Here is an 18612-nt window from a genome sequence, read left to right as displayed (position 1 = left end):
GGAAAGTAAAGAGATTCTGTTATTGAAAATCAAATGATCACTTTATAATCAAGGCAGATTTATCAAACAACTCGACTCCTCCCACCATCAGGAGGATTTGGTGATACGGTCTTGCCACATTGTTGAGAAATGTGAGAGAAGCATTTAGTAAGAAGGGGGTACTGTGTAGTACTAACGCAAATAATGCGTGGTGTCAAACGCTAAGTTCCAGAAAAGTGACATGTCTACAGCATTATAGCATTTGAGATGAGAGAAACATTCTGTCTGGAAGAATCAGGACATGTTCGTGGAAGGCATATGTTGAAGTAAGCCTTTGGAGATGCTTAAGGTTTAGAGGTGCGGAGAGTTGTGAGAGCAGAGGAGGCAGTGGGTAGAGGAGAAGGGATAGGGTTTCCACGGCACTGAATTCTGAAAACACAGGTACGTGTGGAGCACAGGTACTGGGGCAGCAGTGAGCACAGCACCCAAAAGAAGAGCAGCGAGAATTGAGATTTAAGCCATAGATTGGGCATAGATGATGAGAAACCTAAGTACAGATTTTGTAGCTGGCATTTAGGTTTCTTCATATTTGCAATTCTGTAGAATTCCATCTGCATCTCTATAGGAAATGATAAGTCGCTAAGGGCTTTGAGATCAGAGGCCAATCTGAACTGTGCTTTATTGACTTACTATTGTGATAGCAGGATGTAAATGAAGTAGATGGTAGGAAGATGTGGGGTGAGGGATACAATACAGGAGGCTGTGGCCATAGGGGACGGAGGGGAGAAGTGAGAGGGCCTGGGGTAGCAGGACCAAAGTAGTAGAGGTAATATCAGGGCAAGTTGGCTGAAGAATGAAGGAACATGGAGAGGGGAAAATCAAAGGAGGCTGCAAATGTTGAGCCTGAATTACAGAAAAAGCAATGTTAAAATTTCCAGTCATAATGCATTTTCTTCCGAATTGTCCAATGTGTTTCCTAAATGTGACTATTAATAATAAGATGAACACTCACTTATAGAACACGTACTGTCTGCCAACACCAGGCTAAGCACATTAGAGGTGCTACTTTATTTAACTTTCGGGAGAGCCATTAAGGTAGTTATGATTAGTGTAATGCACCACTGGAATATTCTAGTTATATTCAATTCATATGATACTAATAATATTATTGTTGAAAAGATAGCTCGAACCAGGCTATGGTTTATTGAAAAAAAATATAGCATATAAAGCCAGTTACATTGAACAAACATGCTATTATATATAGCTGGGAATTTTATTTGTGATACATTCTAAGGAAATTTCAGATGCTTTGGGAAAATAAAAAGAATTCGAGCTCTAGGGAATAAAACATAAAATAATTCAAGTTGGGGGATCATTTAATTATCTGTGACTAGAGAAAAGTTCAGAAAATGTTTTGACTATTTTGACGATATAGTATTAAATATATGGCTATTTATTAGCATCTGGAACCTGGACATTTGTAGTATCTATACTCATCAATGTTATTGAATTAGGATGTGGTTATTGATACTTAGATAATATGTAAAACTCATTGAATACCTGATGCATGTAGCTCTTGAGTTGATTCCGAAGGTGTCAGAGGATCTGGATTCAATAAAATAAACAAAAAGTTCAGATATATCCATGCTCAGATGTATGGTATATTCATTAACCACGTAATTTATACTGAAAAATGAAAATATATTGTTCTCAAATGTTAAGTCAGCCCTTCATAAAGCTTTGTTTTCCAAGACAAAAGCCTTAGGTTCTTTGTTTCATTAAAAGGAATACCGTGAACAGAATTATTTTAATTCTTAGCCTTTATTTGAACACCTGTTTTTCCATCAGAAATCTACTTGCTATGAAACATATATTTTTATGTTTACTGTTGATAATATTAGGTCTAAAAACAGATAATCAGGCCTTTTTCTGAGTTACTGACAAATAGTAAACAATTGGAATCAAAATGACCAGATATAGGTTTGATCCTATCGAGTATTTTAACCACTCGGCTAACCCACTTGGCGCTAGTTTATAAAACAAAACAAATATGAAACAAGAGGCTAAAAATCTTATCGCCCTAAATAACAATTCTATCCTTTTCTTCTATGAAGGCATTTAGATTAAATGTGCTTCATTGATTAGAAAAAGAATGATATAATATTAAGATGTAGCTTATATTTAAGATGAAAATGACAAAACTTTTAGAGGCTGCATAATGTACTCTATTCTCTTTTTCCCTCCAAAGTACTAGTGCAAGCCATAATAGATGTACAGAGGCTCTTTACCATTTTAGTTTCTGCTTTTCATGGACATCAAAATTGCACCCTGTGAATAACTTACTCACTGCTCAGAAGTAAAGTATTTTAAGTTCCCAAATCATTTTAGTGTTTTCTTTGCATCTTGACGTTTGATAAGTTTCTGTTGTCTAGATGAGGGATACTCTAGTACTAGGATCATGATGGTACAGAATGAGCATCATATATATGATAAAAGTAATGAATGAAAATATTTTCTGTAGACCATTTACGTTATAGCAAGTATAGTAAACAAAATGTGGAGCCCATTCTTACTCGCACATCCATCTCTGTGTCTTTCAGATCCAGAGAGATCACTATCCACAGTGTTGTCCATCTGCCTGCCTGCTTTCCAAGGCACTGGTTTCTTTGCATAAAACTCATTTGGAGGAACTGGATTCTAACATAATTCCACGCATTAACTGATAATTTTAAATAAATTTATACTCACAAAGTATAACTTTTCCTCTGTGTAATTTTATGTTTCTCAAAATCAAAGGGAAGCTGTGTTTTGAAGCCAGTATGGTGGAAGACAGTATGGCTCTAGGTTAAAATTCTTTTATCTACAATCACCAATTTTATATTTTTTTTGGCCTTTTCTTTAATAAAAAAAGAAACGCAGATGAAAATTGAGAAATATAGAGCTATATTCATTACCACAGGCCAACGATGTCTTTTACATTTTTATCTGATTAGCTGGGTCTAATGCTCATGTGACAACTTCAGATAAAACCAAGATTGAGGAAATGGGAAAACAATAAAAACAAACACAAAAAAAGTTTTTACTTTGCAGAAACTGATGAAAATTCTGGCAATTATTACCTGGAATGTTTGCTGATCTTATGGGGAGACACAAAGGAATAAAATGTTCATGCTGACATACTTCTTGAAGAAAATCAAATTTATACTGGCATAAGGTCTGGAAAAGAGGCAAATGGAATGTCTATTATTTACACAATTTAAATGATTCTGTCTCTTCTGAAGTGGTAAATGTGTCAGTCTCCCAATTTTTGGAGACTGGTTAAGGCCACCCGAAAGTAGTGACCCCGTTTGTAACCTATGTTAAGCTTCTATGAGATAAGATCTTACTGTGTCATATTTTTTGGTTCTTTTAGCTTATAACATATTTATTCTGAGAAAAATAGTGCCTTATCACATGTATGAGTTCTAAAAGTTCTAAAATTACACTCAGATCCTAGGACAGAGCACTACGGTCAACTCCTGTGATCCAAGGAACTGAGGAAGAGAACAATGCAGAGAATCTAAAGTTAGAGCCAACTCCACATGCCACTAGTTCTTAGCATGTGTTATTAAGTCAACCTCTTCCCTGCTCTTGCAGACAGGTCTGTCTTTTCAATAATGTTTTGATTAGGGCAGTGATAAATGGAGTCCAGACATGGTTTAAGACAACTGTGATACATGAGCTCGGAAAAACCACATAAGTAGGAACAATTAGCATGTTCATAACTGTTCTGTTTTCACTCTCATGCAAGGTAAGGAATTGATTTTTAAGACTCAGATTGATTGTATTCATTATGTTCACTATCATCAACTAACACAACAAAATATATTTGCTCAAGTATTTTAGAATTATATTTTCTGACAACATTGGTCAATAATTTAAAATACTGCAGTTTCAAACAAGGATTGTTATTTGACTTAATGCTTCGTATGTCAAGGCGAACAAGAGTATAATCAAATTATACTTTAATTATTCTTCATCGAGAACCTTCTGTTTGGTGTTTGAAAAATATATAATTTAGGTCTACTGGGATTATAGCTAAATGGATCTTCTGCAAATTTCTTGCATAATTAGAGCACTAACAAAGATTATTTTTTAAAAAATTATTTACATAGAGAATTGGATTCTCAAAACCACATGACATAGAATCATGTAACTCCCCTTATGAAAAGTGAATCTCCGCTGCCAAAAAAAATAACATTCAGGCTCCTAAACATGACCTGAAAGGTATAAGATCATTATTTATTTGTGGCCTTTCTACATTGGTTATTCTTTCCACTGACCTGAATAATTCCCCTCTTAGAATGTACCTTCTTCCAAATGGGTAAAGGTTAATGGGCAACTATTTCTTCAGGGGCCCTGTCTCCCCTCTTTAAGAGGCAGGCATGTGACCCAATGCAGTCCGCCACACACTTCCTCTCTTGAATGTAAATCTTTTTTTAAATTTATTTTTATTTTTATTTTTAGGTGAGGCAATCCTTGGTTGACCTCACAGATTGCAAGGACCTTGTCAGCTTACAATCCTTTATTTTTTTATTTATATTTTATGCCTACAGCACCTCGTCTTCCTAGGTGATCTCCCATCCAAGTACTAACCAGGCTTGACCTTGCTTAGCTTCCGAGATCAGATGGGATCAAGCTTGTTCAGAATGTCATGGCAATAGACTTGAATGTAAATCTTAAGCAGAGTGTTAAGAGGCAGAAAATGGTTCCGGCCAATGCATTTCAGCAACAGACCTTGGTTGGCCCAGTGGTTCTTCCTTTGCGATTATTCCTGCCCTCTACATGCCTCATCCCTGTTTTTTCCCATGTCTAGTTCAAAAGCTGTTTCACTGATGCTATTTACTCCCGATATTCTTCCAATAAATTCCCTTTTGGTCAAATTGGAGTAAGTTTCGGTTGCTTGCAACCCCAAGAATCTCAGTGGATAATAGCTTTCATGATCTGATTTATTTCTAGGCTTGTTTCCCTCCAGCATATGCCATGCTATAGTTCTGTGGTTCTCAGACGTGGGCGTGCACAGTGGTGCCCTGAAAGTCTTGATATGATACAGATTTCGGTTTTGAGGCGATGCTCCTGTACTAGTCTTGAAGCTACACTTCGAGAACGTTCCACTCTTCTCCAGAGAGCCGTTCCCGACTATCTCCCAACACACATCTCCTATTTAGGTAGGGCGATCAACTGTCCATTTTGCCCAAGATTCAAGGATTTCCAGGGAGTGGACTTCTAGCGCTATAACCGATGCAGCCCTGAGCAAACTGGACTACGGGAAGGGCCGCTGGCAACAATCATTCCTTCACCATCCACAGGAGATAGAAGTGAGCTGTAAACACTGTCACTCCGCTCTCCTTTGTCCCCTATTAAGGAAGGATTTGAGAGACTTACCTAGCAGATGACCCATTTTAAGAGACTGCCTCTCATTGGAACATAAATTACTTTTTTGGTGCCAAGAATCGAGAGGTTAATGTTCTAGGCAGATATACACAGAAACCTGTCATTTATTTACAGTGCCGTAGCGATGCTTACCTTGAGCTCACCAGAGGAGAACATGCTGATGTAATTGTTAACCATCTTAAACACAAAGCCCCGATCCATGAAGGTGAAGCAGCGCTAAAAAAGGTAAAATTCTAAATTCAAACATCTGCACTTTAAGGACCATTAAAGGTAAAATTCTAAATTCAAACATTTGCACTTTAAGGACCAGTAGATAATGAAGATTTCCCCTTTTCAGAGACTTCTTTGTCGATCTTTTTTTTAATATTTAGAGAGAAATACCACAGATGTTTCTTTGAACATATTTTGCTAATAAACTAAGTCTGTCTCTTATACTGGGTGATTACCAAATGGTTTCCAAAAGCTAATTGAAATAAAGTAGTAATTCATCAGGCGAGTAGCTAAAAAGATATGGCCATCTGAAAAGAAAAATAAAAATCAGAATAAACTTTCCTTTGCTACCTCTTTGGTATTATGTCTTCAGAAAAAAAATACCAAGATAGGCACATTCAAGTAAGTTAGAATTGTGACCCAGATTGGCAGTTAAAGGAAAAATTACAAAAGCTACCTAGGTAGTCGTGGACCCATTTGTATCTTTTCTACTTCCAGGAGAGAATCGTCAGGGAAATATACAAGGTTTTTGGCATTATTGCTGCAAATATATTATTTTCCCATGACATGAAAAAGAGTGCATTCTAATCTTAGGACATTTTTATATACCCACACCAGATAGAGTGCTTTCTCCAGGCTTGGAATAAGCATAGTGTTACAGTTACATTTCAGTAGTTAAATTCCAATAACAACTAATTCATGGAATTTGATTACTAATGTATAATTAAGTAACTAAAAGAGATAAAAGTTGTTTGAAGCCCCAGTTGGGCAAATAACTATTATCAGGTTTCTGGGACTGTAAGAGAATTACAACACCAACGCGAGTGGGCAATGTCGAGCACGTCCAACAGCTGAAAGCAAAAAGTTCGTCAATTCACAGGTATTGTACTAAATGACTACTTTCAAGTTCACATAAAAGATCACTTTCTCTCCCTTTCCCTTTTTCTCTCCTAGCTCAAATGATGCCCCTAATACACTTTAGAAAGTTTTAAAAATAAGTTTTCTGTGTCAAATGCTATTAAAGCTACAATTTGAAAACAATGTGTGTACGATGGGCTTTTATGATGTACAATATACTACATTAATGTTTCTATTTACAAACTTCACCTGTAAGTATTGCTTTCAATGTGTGGTCTGTGTGCTCTACATACCTTATAGACTATATTTGTTTATCTTGTGTCGATGGATGCTCTTTGTCTACAGATTTCACAAAACCACTGGTACCACTGTTAGCCTTTTACTTCATCTTGTCCTTTTTCATTTGGGGCACTTTTTTTTTGCCCCCATGTTAGACATATACCACCAGCATCAATGTTGCATAAATGAGCTCCAAGGAAAGCCTTCTTTTATTCCAACAAATTCAGAATATTTAAGCTAAGGACGGTAGATAAGAAGTTCTTTTCCCTTTATAAAAAGTTGCTTATCCATCATTTTCTTTTGCAATTTAGGGAAGAATATTGCAGATGTTTTTAAAATATAATTTGCTTACAAATTGGACAGTATCACCCTTTCCAAATATCCCCTTCCGTAAAGCACTTCGAATGAACTACCAGCATAATAATACACTTTATTCCCATACATCTCAAAATGTAGTAGAAAACTAGAGTAATTAATTTTTCTCCTTCACCCTCTTCCCTCATAACCCTGACCATTCCTTTCTCTTTCTAGGAGCAAGGGAAAGCAAAAATGAGAGGCGAAACATTGAAGAAAAAAATAAATTCAAGGTGAGAACAAATATAACGTATAATTTAAAATAGTGCTTAATGCATTGAAAAATAAATTAGACTGGATTAAAACTCACCAAAGACAACTCAGCCTAATTTTCCATCTATATACATAGTCTCTTAAATTATTATATTTATATAATAACCTATCCGGTATGTTCTGGTGTCTACCACAAAGAAACAGGAAAAGTGGCTCCAGTAAGGTTATGATAGCCCATAGCGGGCAAAAGAAGAAGGAGGAGGTCAACATTATCTTTCTAGTTGAGTGCATAATCTGTTAAATGATAAACCATGATTCCGCATTAGCTTTTTTTTTTTTTTACTTTATATAACTTTTTCTTCTCAAGTCAATATGAATGCCTGTAACCCAAAGAAATATAACCAATTTCCATATATATCCAGTTGCTCAACACTTTAATTGATAATGTTCCTCTTCTGTGCTTAGTGCATAACATTTTCATCATGTAAAAAAAGAGCCTAGAAGTAATATAATAAAAATGTTAAATTTTCCAAAGCTTTCCTAAATCAGATATTTGACTTCATTGTTAGAACAGTAGTTAATCCAGAACATCACTTCAACGGCAGAAATACCCGAGAGAATAACATGCCTCAGTGTAGGTTATCCTTTAAAAATTTCCTTTTTCTCTAAAAATATTTAGAAGCACTATGATTTGAAAACACTCAAGTGGATACTTTTATCTAACCTTGGTCTTTGTTCTGTGAATCTCCAAATTGGGCAAAAAAATTACAAGGTATTTTCAAGCAGAAAAGATGCATGGATGAAAGTATTTTTCTAAGAGTGCTAGTTTTGACCCTTTGTCATAAATGGAGATGTGAACTGATTAACATTTAGAATACCTCATGTTCACTATCGCGGGAGCTTGAATGGAATTGTGATCTCCTATAACTGTACCTTGAGAAATCTGGCAACGCTGTGGTTGGCCCTTCTTGTTTCTTCAAGGGCATCTTTGTATTTCCAGATCACGTGATCAGATAGGACCATTACAAGATTGTCCAATTCATTCTGGTAAGATTCAGGAAATCTTTGAGCCCGAGAAAGCTAAGGAAAGAACAGATCATTTCTTTACACTGTGGCATGTGCAATACTAAGCCTGGGGAAAAAAATAAACTAAAAGACTTACTTTATTTTATGTATCATTAAACGAAATGTCCTTTTGAAAACTTGAATGCAAGAATAAAATAGAAGCCCTTTTAATTTTAAGGTCATGGTTTTCATTTAATGTTTCCTTCTATTTTGGCCAATACATTTTTTCACATTTTCATTAAAAACTGAGCTATAACATATATTAATTGCAAACTTTTCAAACAATGTAACATTTTCTATGACCTCTCACATCTTAATTCCCCTCACTTCCCTCTCAGTATTGGAATAGCCAGTATCAGTGGTTTAATGAATATTATTTTAGACTTTCTTTGATACAGAGTTCTCTATTTAATTTAAAAATCAATTATTTTGAGTTTTTAAAAACTAGGAATCCCCTAATAAACAACTATAAGAAATCAATGAATGAATAACTGAATGAGTACAGATATTGCTTTGAAATGCCCTCTAATGATAGTAAGTTCCAGCTATTTTTTTTTTAATTTCAGCTTTATTGAGGTATAACTGACATATAAAAATTGTAGGAGATTTAAAGTGTACAGTGTGGTGTTCTGATATACATATATATTGTGAAAGGATTGCCCCATTTAGTTAATTTACACTTCTATCACTTCACATATTTATCCTTTTTTGTGTTTTTGGTGAGAACATTTACATCCTGCTCTCAGCAAATTGCATTACGCAATACAGTGTTATCACTATAATCATCATGTTTTGCATTAGATCCTCAGACCATATTCATCTTACAGCTGAAAGTCTGTATCGGCTAGTCTTAACTCAGTGGTCCCAGCATATGTCACAGCGGGCACCAGTGGGACTTCACAGCCAAGAGACTTTTGCCTTAAGATGCAAAATGGCTTGGCTATGAGATTATATGTCATACATTGAACAAAACTCTATGGATCCCAAAGGCCACCTTTAGGTTGGGAATCCGCTCCTCCTGTCTGAACTCCTACACCCGAGGGGAAAGTTTCAGGCAGCTGGGATTTCCCATCTAGTTTCTACTTTGTGCATTTACACAGCCCTTTTGCATGAGAGAGGTAAGATCCATTAATCTTTACAAACTAGCTTGAAAATTAGACTCACGTTTTCACTACAGAATGTGACAATTTCTAAAAGAAACACAGAATTCAGAGTTAGACTGAACCACGTATTTCTGAATTTCTGAGCACCCAGCCCTCCACACTGCAAGAATAAAAACCACAGGAATGAAGCGACACACGCAATCATTTCTCCCGCTTAAAAAGCAATGGACATATATTGCTAAGATTTCTAAAGTAAATAAAAATGGAACTAATGAGTACATATTCATTAACATAACTGATGGATATTATAGTCTTACCTGAATTTTATTTGTATCAATCAAGTGTTGTGCCATCGATTTTAGAATAATTGCGAAGAAGAACCAGGAATGCTGTTAGAAAAAAAAAGACAATAAGAAATTTTATCATCCTATGGTAAAATAATGATAATTTTATTCTTTACAACTTGTAATATTATAAAATCTTTATCTTAAATTGTATTCTTTGAAATTGAATGCATCAGAGAAATAATATATTCTCTATTAGGATTATCAAACCTCTAATGGCAAAAGTAAATGTCAAAAATTTCAGTTCCTCTGTCATCTCAAAGAATTTTAAAGTAAAACTAGATTCCAGTTTACTCGAATGGGAAATTAGAGAATAGTCCTGTGGAATATTTATTCACGGGGTGTTCTATTTGTTTCATTTAGCTAAACAAAACTAAACTTTTTATGCTAAAATATATCACAGAAAGACCACTCCTCACATCTCCAAGGCTAGAGGCAAGATCAAAAATGGAAGCCACATGTCGAAATATCTAAAAGTTCAACGTCAAGCTGTAAGAAAAATGATCTATAAAAATCGATGAACCCTGTCACCCTTCAGGGGCTGGCATGAACCTCACACTGACAGCAAGAGAATCGTCTTTGAAGTCCTCACCTTCAGAACGTGCCTGACTGTTGTGGAGTCATTTGATTTCAAAAGACCAGTCACACTCTTAGTCAGTTCCTCGTGTATCGTTCTCTCCTTGCAAGCCTTGGTCTTGAACACAAACTGAAGAAAATCCAAAAAAGAGAAAAAAGTGAAATACTGTAAAAAAATCGAAGCTTCAAAAATTATGTTCCATGAATAACTTATAACTCAAAATTATCTGCTCATGCCAGATTTTGTCATGAAATAAATGAAGCCCCGGTGATAAGAGTAGCACACACCTGGTCCTATTTAGGGCTTTGCACAGGTAGGGCCTGCGCTCCCTTAAGCTCTCCTTGCAACTCTTTTTGTAGAAATCAAAAGAAAGAGTCAGAGAACAATTTAGCAGGTTCGAGGAAACACGGAGGGCTGTAACCCACCTACTTAAAACACACTTGCCCTTCTCCTTCCTTCCACTGGTAACAGGTAGCATGGTAGCATTTCTTCATCCTGAAAGGGTAGAGCACCCACTCAAATAGCCAGGTGGGGAAGCAGGTGCCTTCCAGAGGCCGGTAGGTGAGCTCCCCCACGCCCAGGATCTATCATCTCATGCTTAGACACAGCTATCAAAGGGTTCATGAACGTTGGCCATCGGTAAGATAACAAATGCTGCTCACTTTTTTTTTTCTCAAAAGATTGGTTTTGGCATGTACCATGGAGTGCATCTAATGGTTTTAGTTTTCAGTATTTCTTCATACATTTATAAGAATATCGGCATTAATTTTCACACATGTATCTCAAATATAAAATGCTTGTTTCCTGGATTATAATATTATACTTATGAGTTGGGTTTGCTGAGGTCATTTCTTCATAATAGCCACAATTCAGACTTCATTATAATTAGGAGTGAAGGCAGGGGAGAAACTGAAATCAGAGGCACATTTACATTTGGATCTATAATTATTTCTTTGAAATTTATAGCTCATGGACAGTTCCATCATCCTGATGGGGCCTGACTTCTCCAAGCTTATCACAGAGGAAGAAACCAAAGCTAAGAGATATATCAAACTAACTAAAATCAAGAGCAATACAATTTTTTCCCCTCATGGATTATGATACATATGAGGATAATGCATAACTACCTAATACCATGCACAGTTATTTAGCCCCAAGGGCATTTCGACTAGCTCTGAAATATTCCTATTTTAAAATTTTGGCTATAACACATCAGTGCCATGAATTGCTGTAAACCATGGCATTTCATTAGATTAATTTTAGACATACAGTTTTTGAAAAAGACATAGTCTATGTGTGCATTTGGATATTGTAGATGGGGTGAGTTAGCAGCATTTAGCACCACTGAACTTGAAATGGTGTTTAGTTTGCTTCTGAATAAACATATGTTGCATTGAATTTCACATATCTGGAAGACATCGAAACATGTATTGGTACCAGCCTATCAGCTTTCATTATACTCCTAGGTGTGGAGCTTAATATCACTCTATATGTTAAATAATAACTTTTTCTACCAAGGGTAAAAACATGGACTCCTTGGTCAAGGTCAGGCTGTCAGCCATGTTCTATAATGGGAGTCCAATCATAGAACCATAGAGCTAGATGTTCATCTGGTCCATCTCATCTCACTTCACAGATAAGAAAAATGAGGTTCAGAGAGGCTGACTGCTCAAGTTACCTATTTAAGCTTGACTAGAAAATAGAATCCAGGTTCTCACTTGCTAGCTTAGTGATCTTTCCAGAGTAAAGTTCCAATCGATTATATTTATTAGGCTGTATTTGTTTTAGATTTATGGAAATGCATTATAAAATATCATTAGGAATTATCAGCTTGAAATTCCACGTAGGTGTATTTCTTGATTTGAACCACTTCAAAGCAAGCTAAATAAGCAATTTCCTATATTACAAAATTGAATGATGTCATCAGGATATTTCAAACATCCTGGTTAAAAATAAAGACCATGCCAGGATGCATTTCCAATACACCTCTCAAAGAGTGTTACAGATAGAGTTTGAGAGTTGCTTTTAAGGTTCTTACAAGGAACTGGCCTTGACTCTCACAAAAGTAATCTCAACACCAGTGGGTTCTTAGTGTAGTTTTCAACGATTTCGTTGGAACAAGGTACATAAAACTTGTGCTGAAACGGAGATGACTTTGTGTGATGTAGACTGGGAATTTTTTTCATCTCAGCCCCTCTGTAGGTTGAAATGAAACATTGTAAGCGCTGAGAGACTGAAAATTCTGTAGATGATTCTGCTGAATATAAATTCATCGATACCCTATTAAAGTAAGCTGTGACTCCATCTTAAACAGAGAGCAAACTAAAAAGGCATTTGTAGGTGGAACTGGCTTTCTGCAAATAAAATATGGATCTTATTGGGCAAAATTATACGGGGGAAAATGGTGGTGAAGTAACTGACTATTTTTAGCACATAGGCTATTTTAAGAAGGGCACACACTTATACTTAGGTATATGGGAAGTCAGTGAACAGTTTTGGCAGGTAGAAAATATACAGGTATAAAACTGTAATGAAAAATTTCTCACTGATGGTGTCTCAGAGGAGTTCACTCTGGAATAAACTTTTGTTATTTTCTTTTATAGGAGATATGTATATATAGTTTCCAGCACAAAAGACCCCAAATTCTTCTCTAGTCACCTTTCTAAACATCTAAAATATATAGGTATAGGTATATGTCTAACCATATATATATTAATGGAATATATTCTTTTAATTAAAGAGGTTGCAAAAAGACAATCTATGCATAGAAAAAAATAGAAATTTACATCCTCTATGCATCATAAAGTAATAGTAGGTATTCTTATTGATCTCTGGATAGGTTCCTTTTTTTTTAATTCATGAAGGTGACATTTAGGCAAGAACTGTAAAGTGCAAACATCATCGCAAGTTCACTGGCATTAATTCACAGGCCAACTGGAAATGAGAATATAAACTTGACAAAGGACACTGGAAGAAGCAGTGCACACTGATGGAATGGGCTAGTGGTTCATGCCAGAGGATAAAGGACTTAACATACCAGAAGCAGGTACAAATATACAGTAACTGGGAAAATGAAATAATGCCTGAGAAAACAATAAAAAGAGCTAAGAAAACATTACAGAAGAAACATAGAGCATTCAACAAACCGACAGGAAAAAATCTTCCTTAAATTTACACAGGAATTTCATTTATTTGTAATGGTGACTCTTAAAGGACAATACTTTAATTTTCTCCTTTATCTCTTTCTTTGCTCTTTCTCCCCATGTAAATACTCATTTGCACATATACATTTCATTTATACATTTATATAGTCAAACAATACATTTTAGCCCATCAATGCAAAGAGCCAGAATTCTCTAAGGAGAACGCTTGATATTACTGTGGTGGGCACTAACCAGCTAAAGAGAGAAACTCCCCACTTATTGTAGACAGGAAATGAGACAAGCCACACAGCACAAGGGCATATGACCAACTCCCAGGTGGTGATTTCATACCTTAATGTATGACTGGACGGAGTGGTCCAGCTGCTCCTCGTGGCACTTGGCCACAATGTCGGTCAGAACCCTGGAAAAACAAAGCTGTTCAGCGGCCTTTCTGGAGAAGGCAGTAAAATACCATTTGGTTTGTCATTGGAGTGCTCGCAAACTGGGTACTTAATAGTAAATGAATGAATGAATGAATGAATGAATGAATCAGTTTCATACTTCCCCTTGTCCTCCTTGTCCCCCAAAACTAGGTATTTAATATCTATATTACCTGTTAGCTGTTCCCAATCTTGAAATCTCCAAACACTAAAATACAAGCAATGTCATATGGCTGCAGTATCACACTGGAGACTTTTGCTCAAGTCACATTGCTATTATAGTCTGTGTGTTTGCTGACATTATCTTCATGGAAAAGGGATCATTTAGTACCTGATTAAAACTTAAGATCTTTAACCTCAAATTAATTATCATATTTCATTTTTAAAAAGCTTCCTTCCAACCTAGAGGCACTATATGTATATGGTTTTGGGAAAAATTAATTAAGTTCAGACAGATTTTTTTCCCTCCTCAGCTGGGATAGGGTTTCTATAGCAGTGGTGACAGCTTGGTTTTTATTTTCACATGAACACTTCCAGTTGCTCCATGGCTATAGTGCTTAGGAATAGCTCAGTATTTCAATAGATCTATCAGCTGAAATATTTAGGAGTCTTGTCAACATAGACCCCACATACTTAGCTGGAAAGAGCACCCATTGAAGACAGAATTAGGGACTTTTAATCTGGGTCTCTAACTGCCTGTTCAAGACACCTTAATCTTCCAGGGGTTCAGGGCTTAACTTAAAAAACGAGGCTAAAGATTCTCATTTTAAAAGAGGCTACGAATATGCCTGAGGTAGGAAGGTATCGGAAACATTTCAATGGCAGGAGTAAATTTTTTTCCAGAATGCTGTGACTATTTTTTTTTTTTTTACAAATGAACATTAGGAATATATGATTCAATAATTAACTTAAGACACTATCTCTATAAAGGGGAAATTGTGACTGCCAAAGTCACCAGGCAGATTAGTAATGCTGAAAGAATGTAGTATAGGCAAAGTTGGAGAGAAATTAAATATTTAGAAAAAGAAAAAAGATCTAACGGGAAAGTGAAATGGTACAGCCACTCTGGAAAACAATTTGGCATTTTCTCAAAACCTACACATGCAACTCTCATATGACCCAGTAATTACCCTGTGTGTTTATCTCAGAGAAATGAAAACTTATGTCTATCTGAAATCTACCCCAAACTGGAAACAACCCAGATTCCTTCAATAGGTAACCTATAAACATACTGTGGTATAGAATACTACTCAGAAATAAAAAGAAACGAACTGTGGATAGAAGCAACAACCTGGGTGAGTCGCTAGAGAATTAGGCTACAGACTGATACTAACATACTGTATGGTTCCATACACACACAGACACACACAGACACACACACACACAATTGTTAAAATAACAAAATTTTAGCGATGGAGAACAGATTAGTAGTTACCAAAGATAAAGGAGAGGGCAAATGAGAAGGAAGTCATTGTAGCTTTGAAAGGCTATATGAGGAATCCTTGTGGTGATGGAATGCTCTGTATCCTGATTCCATTAATGATAATATCCTGGTAGAGCTATTTATTATACTACAGTTTTACAGGATGTTGCCATTGGGGTAAACTGGGTAATGGGAGTCTCTGTGCATTATTTCTAACGACTGCATGTAAATCTATAATTATTTCCAAATAAATATTTTAATTAAAAAACAAAATGTTCAGAAGTCTAAAACTAACGTAAAAAGTCAAGAATGAGAAATATTTAACTTTGAGATATGCATTCAAATGAAATGCAAGCACACACAGTTAGATGGCTGTTCAATTATAATCAAAGTTTTGTGTAATCGTAGATGATAAAATCTCTTCCTAAGGCTGTGTTAGGGATACCTGGTCACAGTTGTACTTATTTCATCTTCCTCATTCTGTACCAAAACCTTGAAGAGCTGATTCAAGATTATAGGCAGAAAACTCATGATTGCGTGAATTTTTTCCACATTCAATAAGTTCTGTAGTAAATGGACAGGAGGAAAAAAAAGGCACAGATTAAACTCTAATGCACATTCCAATGATGTTTTTCAGAACTTGAACATGAACACTGTAGCTCCTCTATATCTGGCTTTATTCTGCATTTCATTTACTGTGACGTGGGCATGGGCGGAATGTGGTAACAATACTATATTTAACCAACTAATTTAAAATAAATTGGTTTGGATTTTCAACCTTTTTTTTTTATTTTGAAAACACCAATCTTTTTGTTATTTAGTCAACAAACAGAAAATATTAAGGAATTGTGAAATAAAATCATTTACTAGCTGAATCGCTAAGGCATTTAAAAATCTTCAATGACAACAACGTCTTAGTTTGTTAGTCAATGAAAATTATCAAGGTCTCTTTCGTCCATTTGTCCCCTGGAGACCACTGAAGTTATCTGCATGTCACATTACCTTACAAGAGCGGATGAAATTCGAGGTAGGTGACTGAGACATATCTTTCTCTCTTTTTTGGCACTGTCGGAAAAACGCGTTCACATACGGATCCTGAAACAGCAAAAAAAAAAAAAAAAAAAGCGTTTATTTCTGATGACATGTAAACTGTATAATGATCATAGTGAAGGGAGGTGACCGTTTCTGTAGGACAGATGCCTCAGTGTGCGAGTGCTGTAGGAGTCAGAGTGACAGACTTTCATTTTCACTAGACATCCCGGCATTGAGTCGAGCTACAAAGCCTGCTCTCTCTCCATGTCATCCTCGTAGGTTTATTTTCCTTCTCGACCACATGATGACAGCTGGAGAATTACTCCTTTTTTTTTTCCCCCTCTATTGCCTTCTTTTATCTTCCTGTTCCTGCTTCTTCCACAGTCTTCTATCAGTTTTTCTTACACATGGGAATATGTACTCTTTAATATGCATCGGGACATATTCAGACTTAAAATGCCCAAGTTAGTCAAAAATTAGAAAGTCTACACTAACATCACGAGGTAATGCTGACTCTTATCCTTTGTTATGGGCTGGATTGTGTGTCCCCAGAATCCGTATGTTGGAGTCCTAATTCCTGGAATCTTAGATATGACTATATTTGGAGATAAGGTCTTCAAAGAGGTAATTAAAATGAAGCAGATAGGGTGACCCTAATCCAATATGACTAATGTCCTTATAAAAGAAAATTTGGACACGAGGCACGTACGAACACAGGGAAACCACACGAGGAGGCCAAATGGAGAGGCCTCAGAAGAAATCAACCCCGCCGACGGCTAGAAGCTCAGACTTCTAGCCTCTAGAAATGTGAAAAAATAAATTTCTGTTGTTTAAACCATCCAGTCTGCAGTATTCCAAGCGAACTAATATACCCTTTAATGATATTTCTTGAAGAAGGTGGCACCTTGGAAATTCTCTAAATTCTGTGCGAAGGTTCGAGTTATGCAATCAGGAAGTGAAATTCAGAATTTTACTAAGATGTACTCTCTGTTGTTTCTCTGGTATTTGTCAATTCTAGAAGGGCACCTGTAGTTTGCATTCTCCTCAGCTTGGGGTGTGTGTGTGTGTGTGTGTGTGTGTGTGTGTGTGTGCGTGTGTGTACGGCACGTGTGATATTTGCAGTTTCACTTTATCCATTCACCTACTTGACAATTATTTATTGAAAGCCGATTATGTGTCGGGCCCTTGGCAGGCAGGGAGGAAAACTCTCTCCCTTCCTGTGGTCCCTCCATTACTCCAGGGGGATGGACAGGTGGCATCCAACGACTCCCCCACACGCCTATTTGATTACAATTAGGTAGATGTTCTGAAGGAAAGCAGGGTGCCATGTGGTTGTACAACAAGATGACTTAGCATGTCCGTGGGGTCAGGGAGAGGGAAGCCTTCTCTGAGGAAGTGACACTGGAGCCAAGAGCTCAAGGATGGGTAAGAGCTGACCAGGCCAGTGAAGGTCAGGGAGGCAGAGAGGAAGAGTTTGCTTTTGCTGAGTGTCAAAGGATGACCGAGTCTTGGAAGAACTAAGCAGAATGTGTCCCCCAGGGTGATAAGTGTGTGGGTGGTGGCAGTGGATACAGAGAAAGGTGAGTAGTGGTGTGTCACAGAGAGACCTGGGCCGTTTGGAGGAAGCTAGCTGCAAGCATGAAGAAGAGAACTTAGGGCATTATGAGATATGTAAAAGCAGGATTTGGTGGAGCATGGCCATTTAGGGGAACTTGACCAGGGCCTATGGCATCAGAGAAAAGATAGGTTTAAAGAGTCACAGGTGTAGGACTGGAGAAGGGGATTAAATTTGGCTTGAAACGGCAGATGTTACTGAGAGAAATTTTGATCCAATATATGTGTGGTACCTAGATTATTTCCTTTTTTCTTAGCAACTAAATATGTGCCAGAGATAAAGCAGTATTAAGCAAGAACTGAAAAGTGGATATACAAAGAATTTAATAAGGAGAAATACATAGTCTATGTACCTATAATAATTTGCTTTATACTTTGCAGCTGGTGTCATGGAAGTTCCCACACTGCAGCAGAATAAGCTGCCTTGCCACAGAAGGGATGAGTGCATGGTAATTTGACATGACAATAATTACATTTGGATTGCATTTTGCAGTTCATGAGATATTTTCACAGGTAGTTTCTCATTTCGATTCTCATCATGATCT

At 36.5% G+C, this 18612-nt stretch overlaps 1 protein-coding gene and 1 pseudogene across 1 annotated transcript in view; both read right to left on the bottom strand.

Annotated features, from left to right (window-relative positions):
* DOCK10 (dedicator of cytokinesis 10) overlaps window positions 1-18612 on the bottom strand; it is a 225511-nt gene that overhangs the window by 36733 nt on the left and 170166 nt on the right. The window contains 9 exon segments of the mRNA XM_039855668.1: window positions 1540-1584; window positions 3099-3195; window positions 5545-5628; window positions 8260-8406; window positions 9812-9883; window positions 10431-10544; window positions 13910-13979; window positions 15867-15985; window positions 16424-16516. Coding sequence (XP_039711602.1) covers window positions 1540-1584; window positions 3099-3195; window positions 5545-5628; window positions 8260-8406; window positions 9812-9883; window positions 10431-10544; window positions 13910-13979; window positions 15867-15985; window positions 16424-16516 — 841 coding nt within the window.
* On the bottom strand, window positions 4566-4684 carry LOC120597478 (uncharacterized; annotated as a pseudogene).

This window comes from Pteropus medius, unplaced genomic scaffold, assembly GCF_902729225.1.
Source record: "Pteropus medius unplaced genomic scaffold, Ma_sr-lr_union100, whole genome shotgun sequence".
Classification (NCBI taxonomy): Eukaryota; Metazoa; Chordata; class Mammalia; order Chiroptera; family Pteropodidae; genus Pteropus; species Pteropus medius.
The sequence above is the reverse complement of the archived record's forward strand: the minus strand, read 5'-3'. Positions and strand labels throughout refer to the sequence as shown.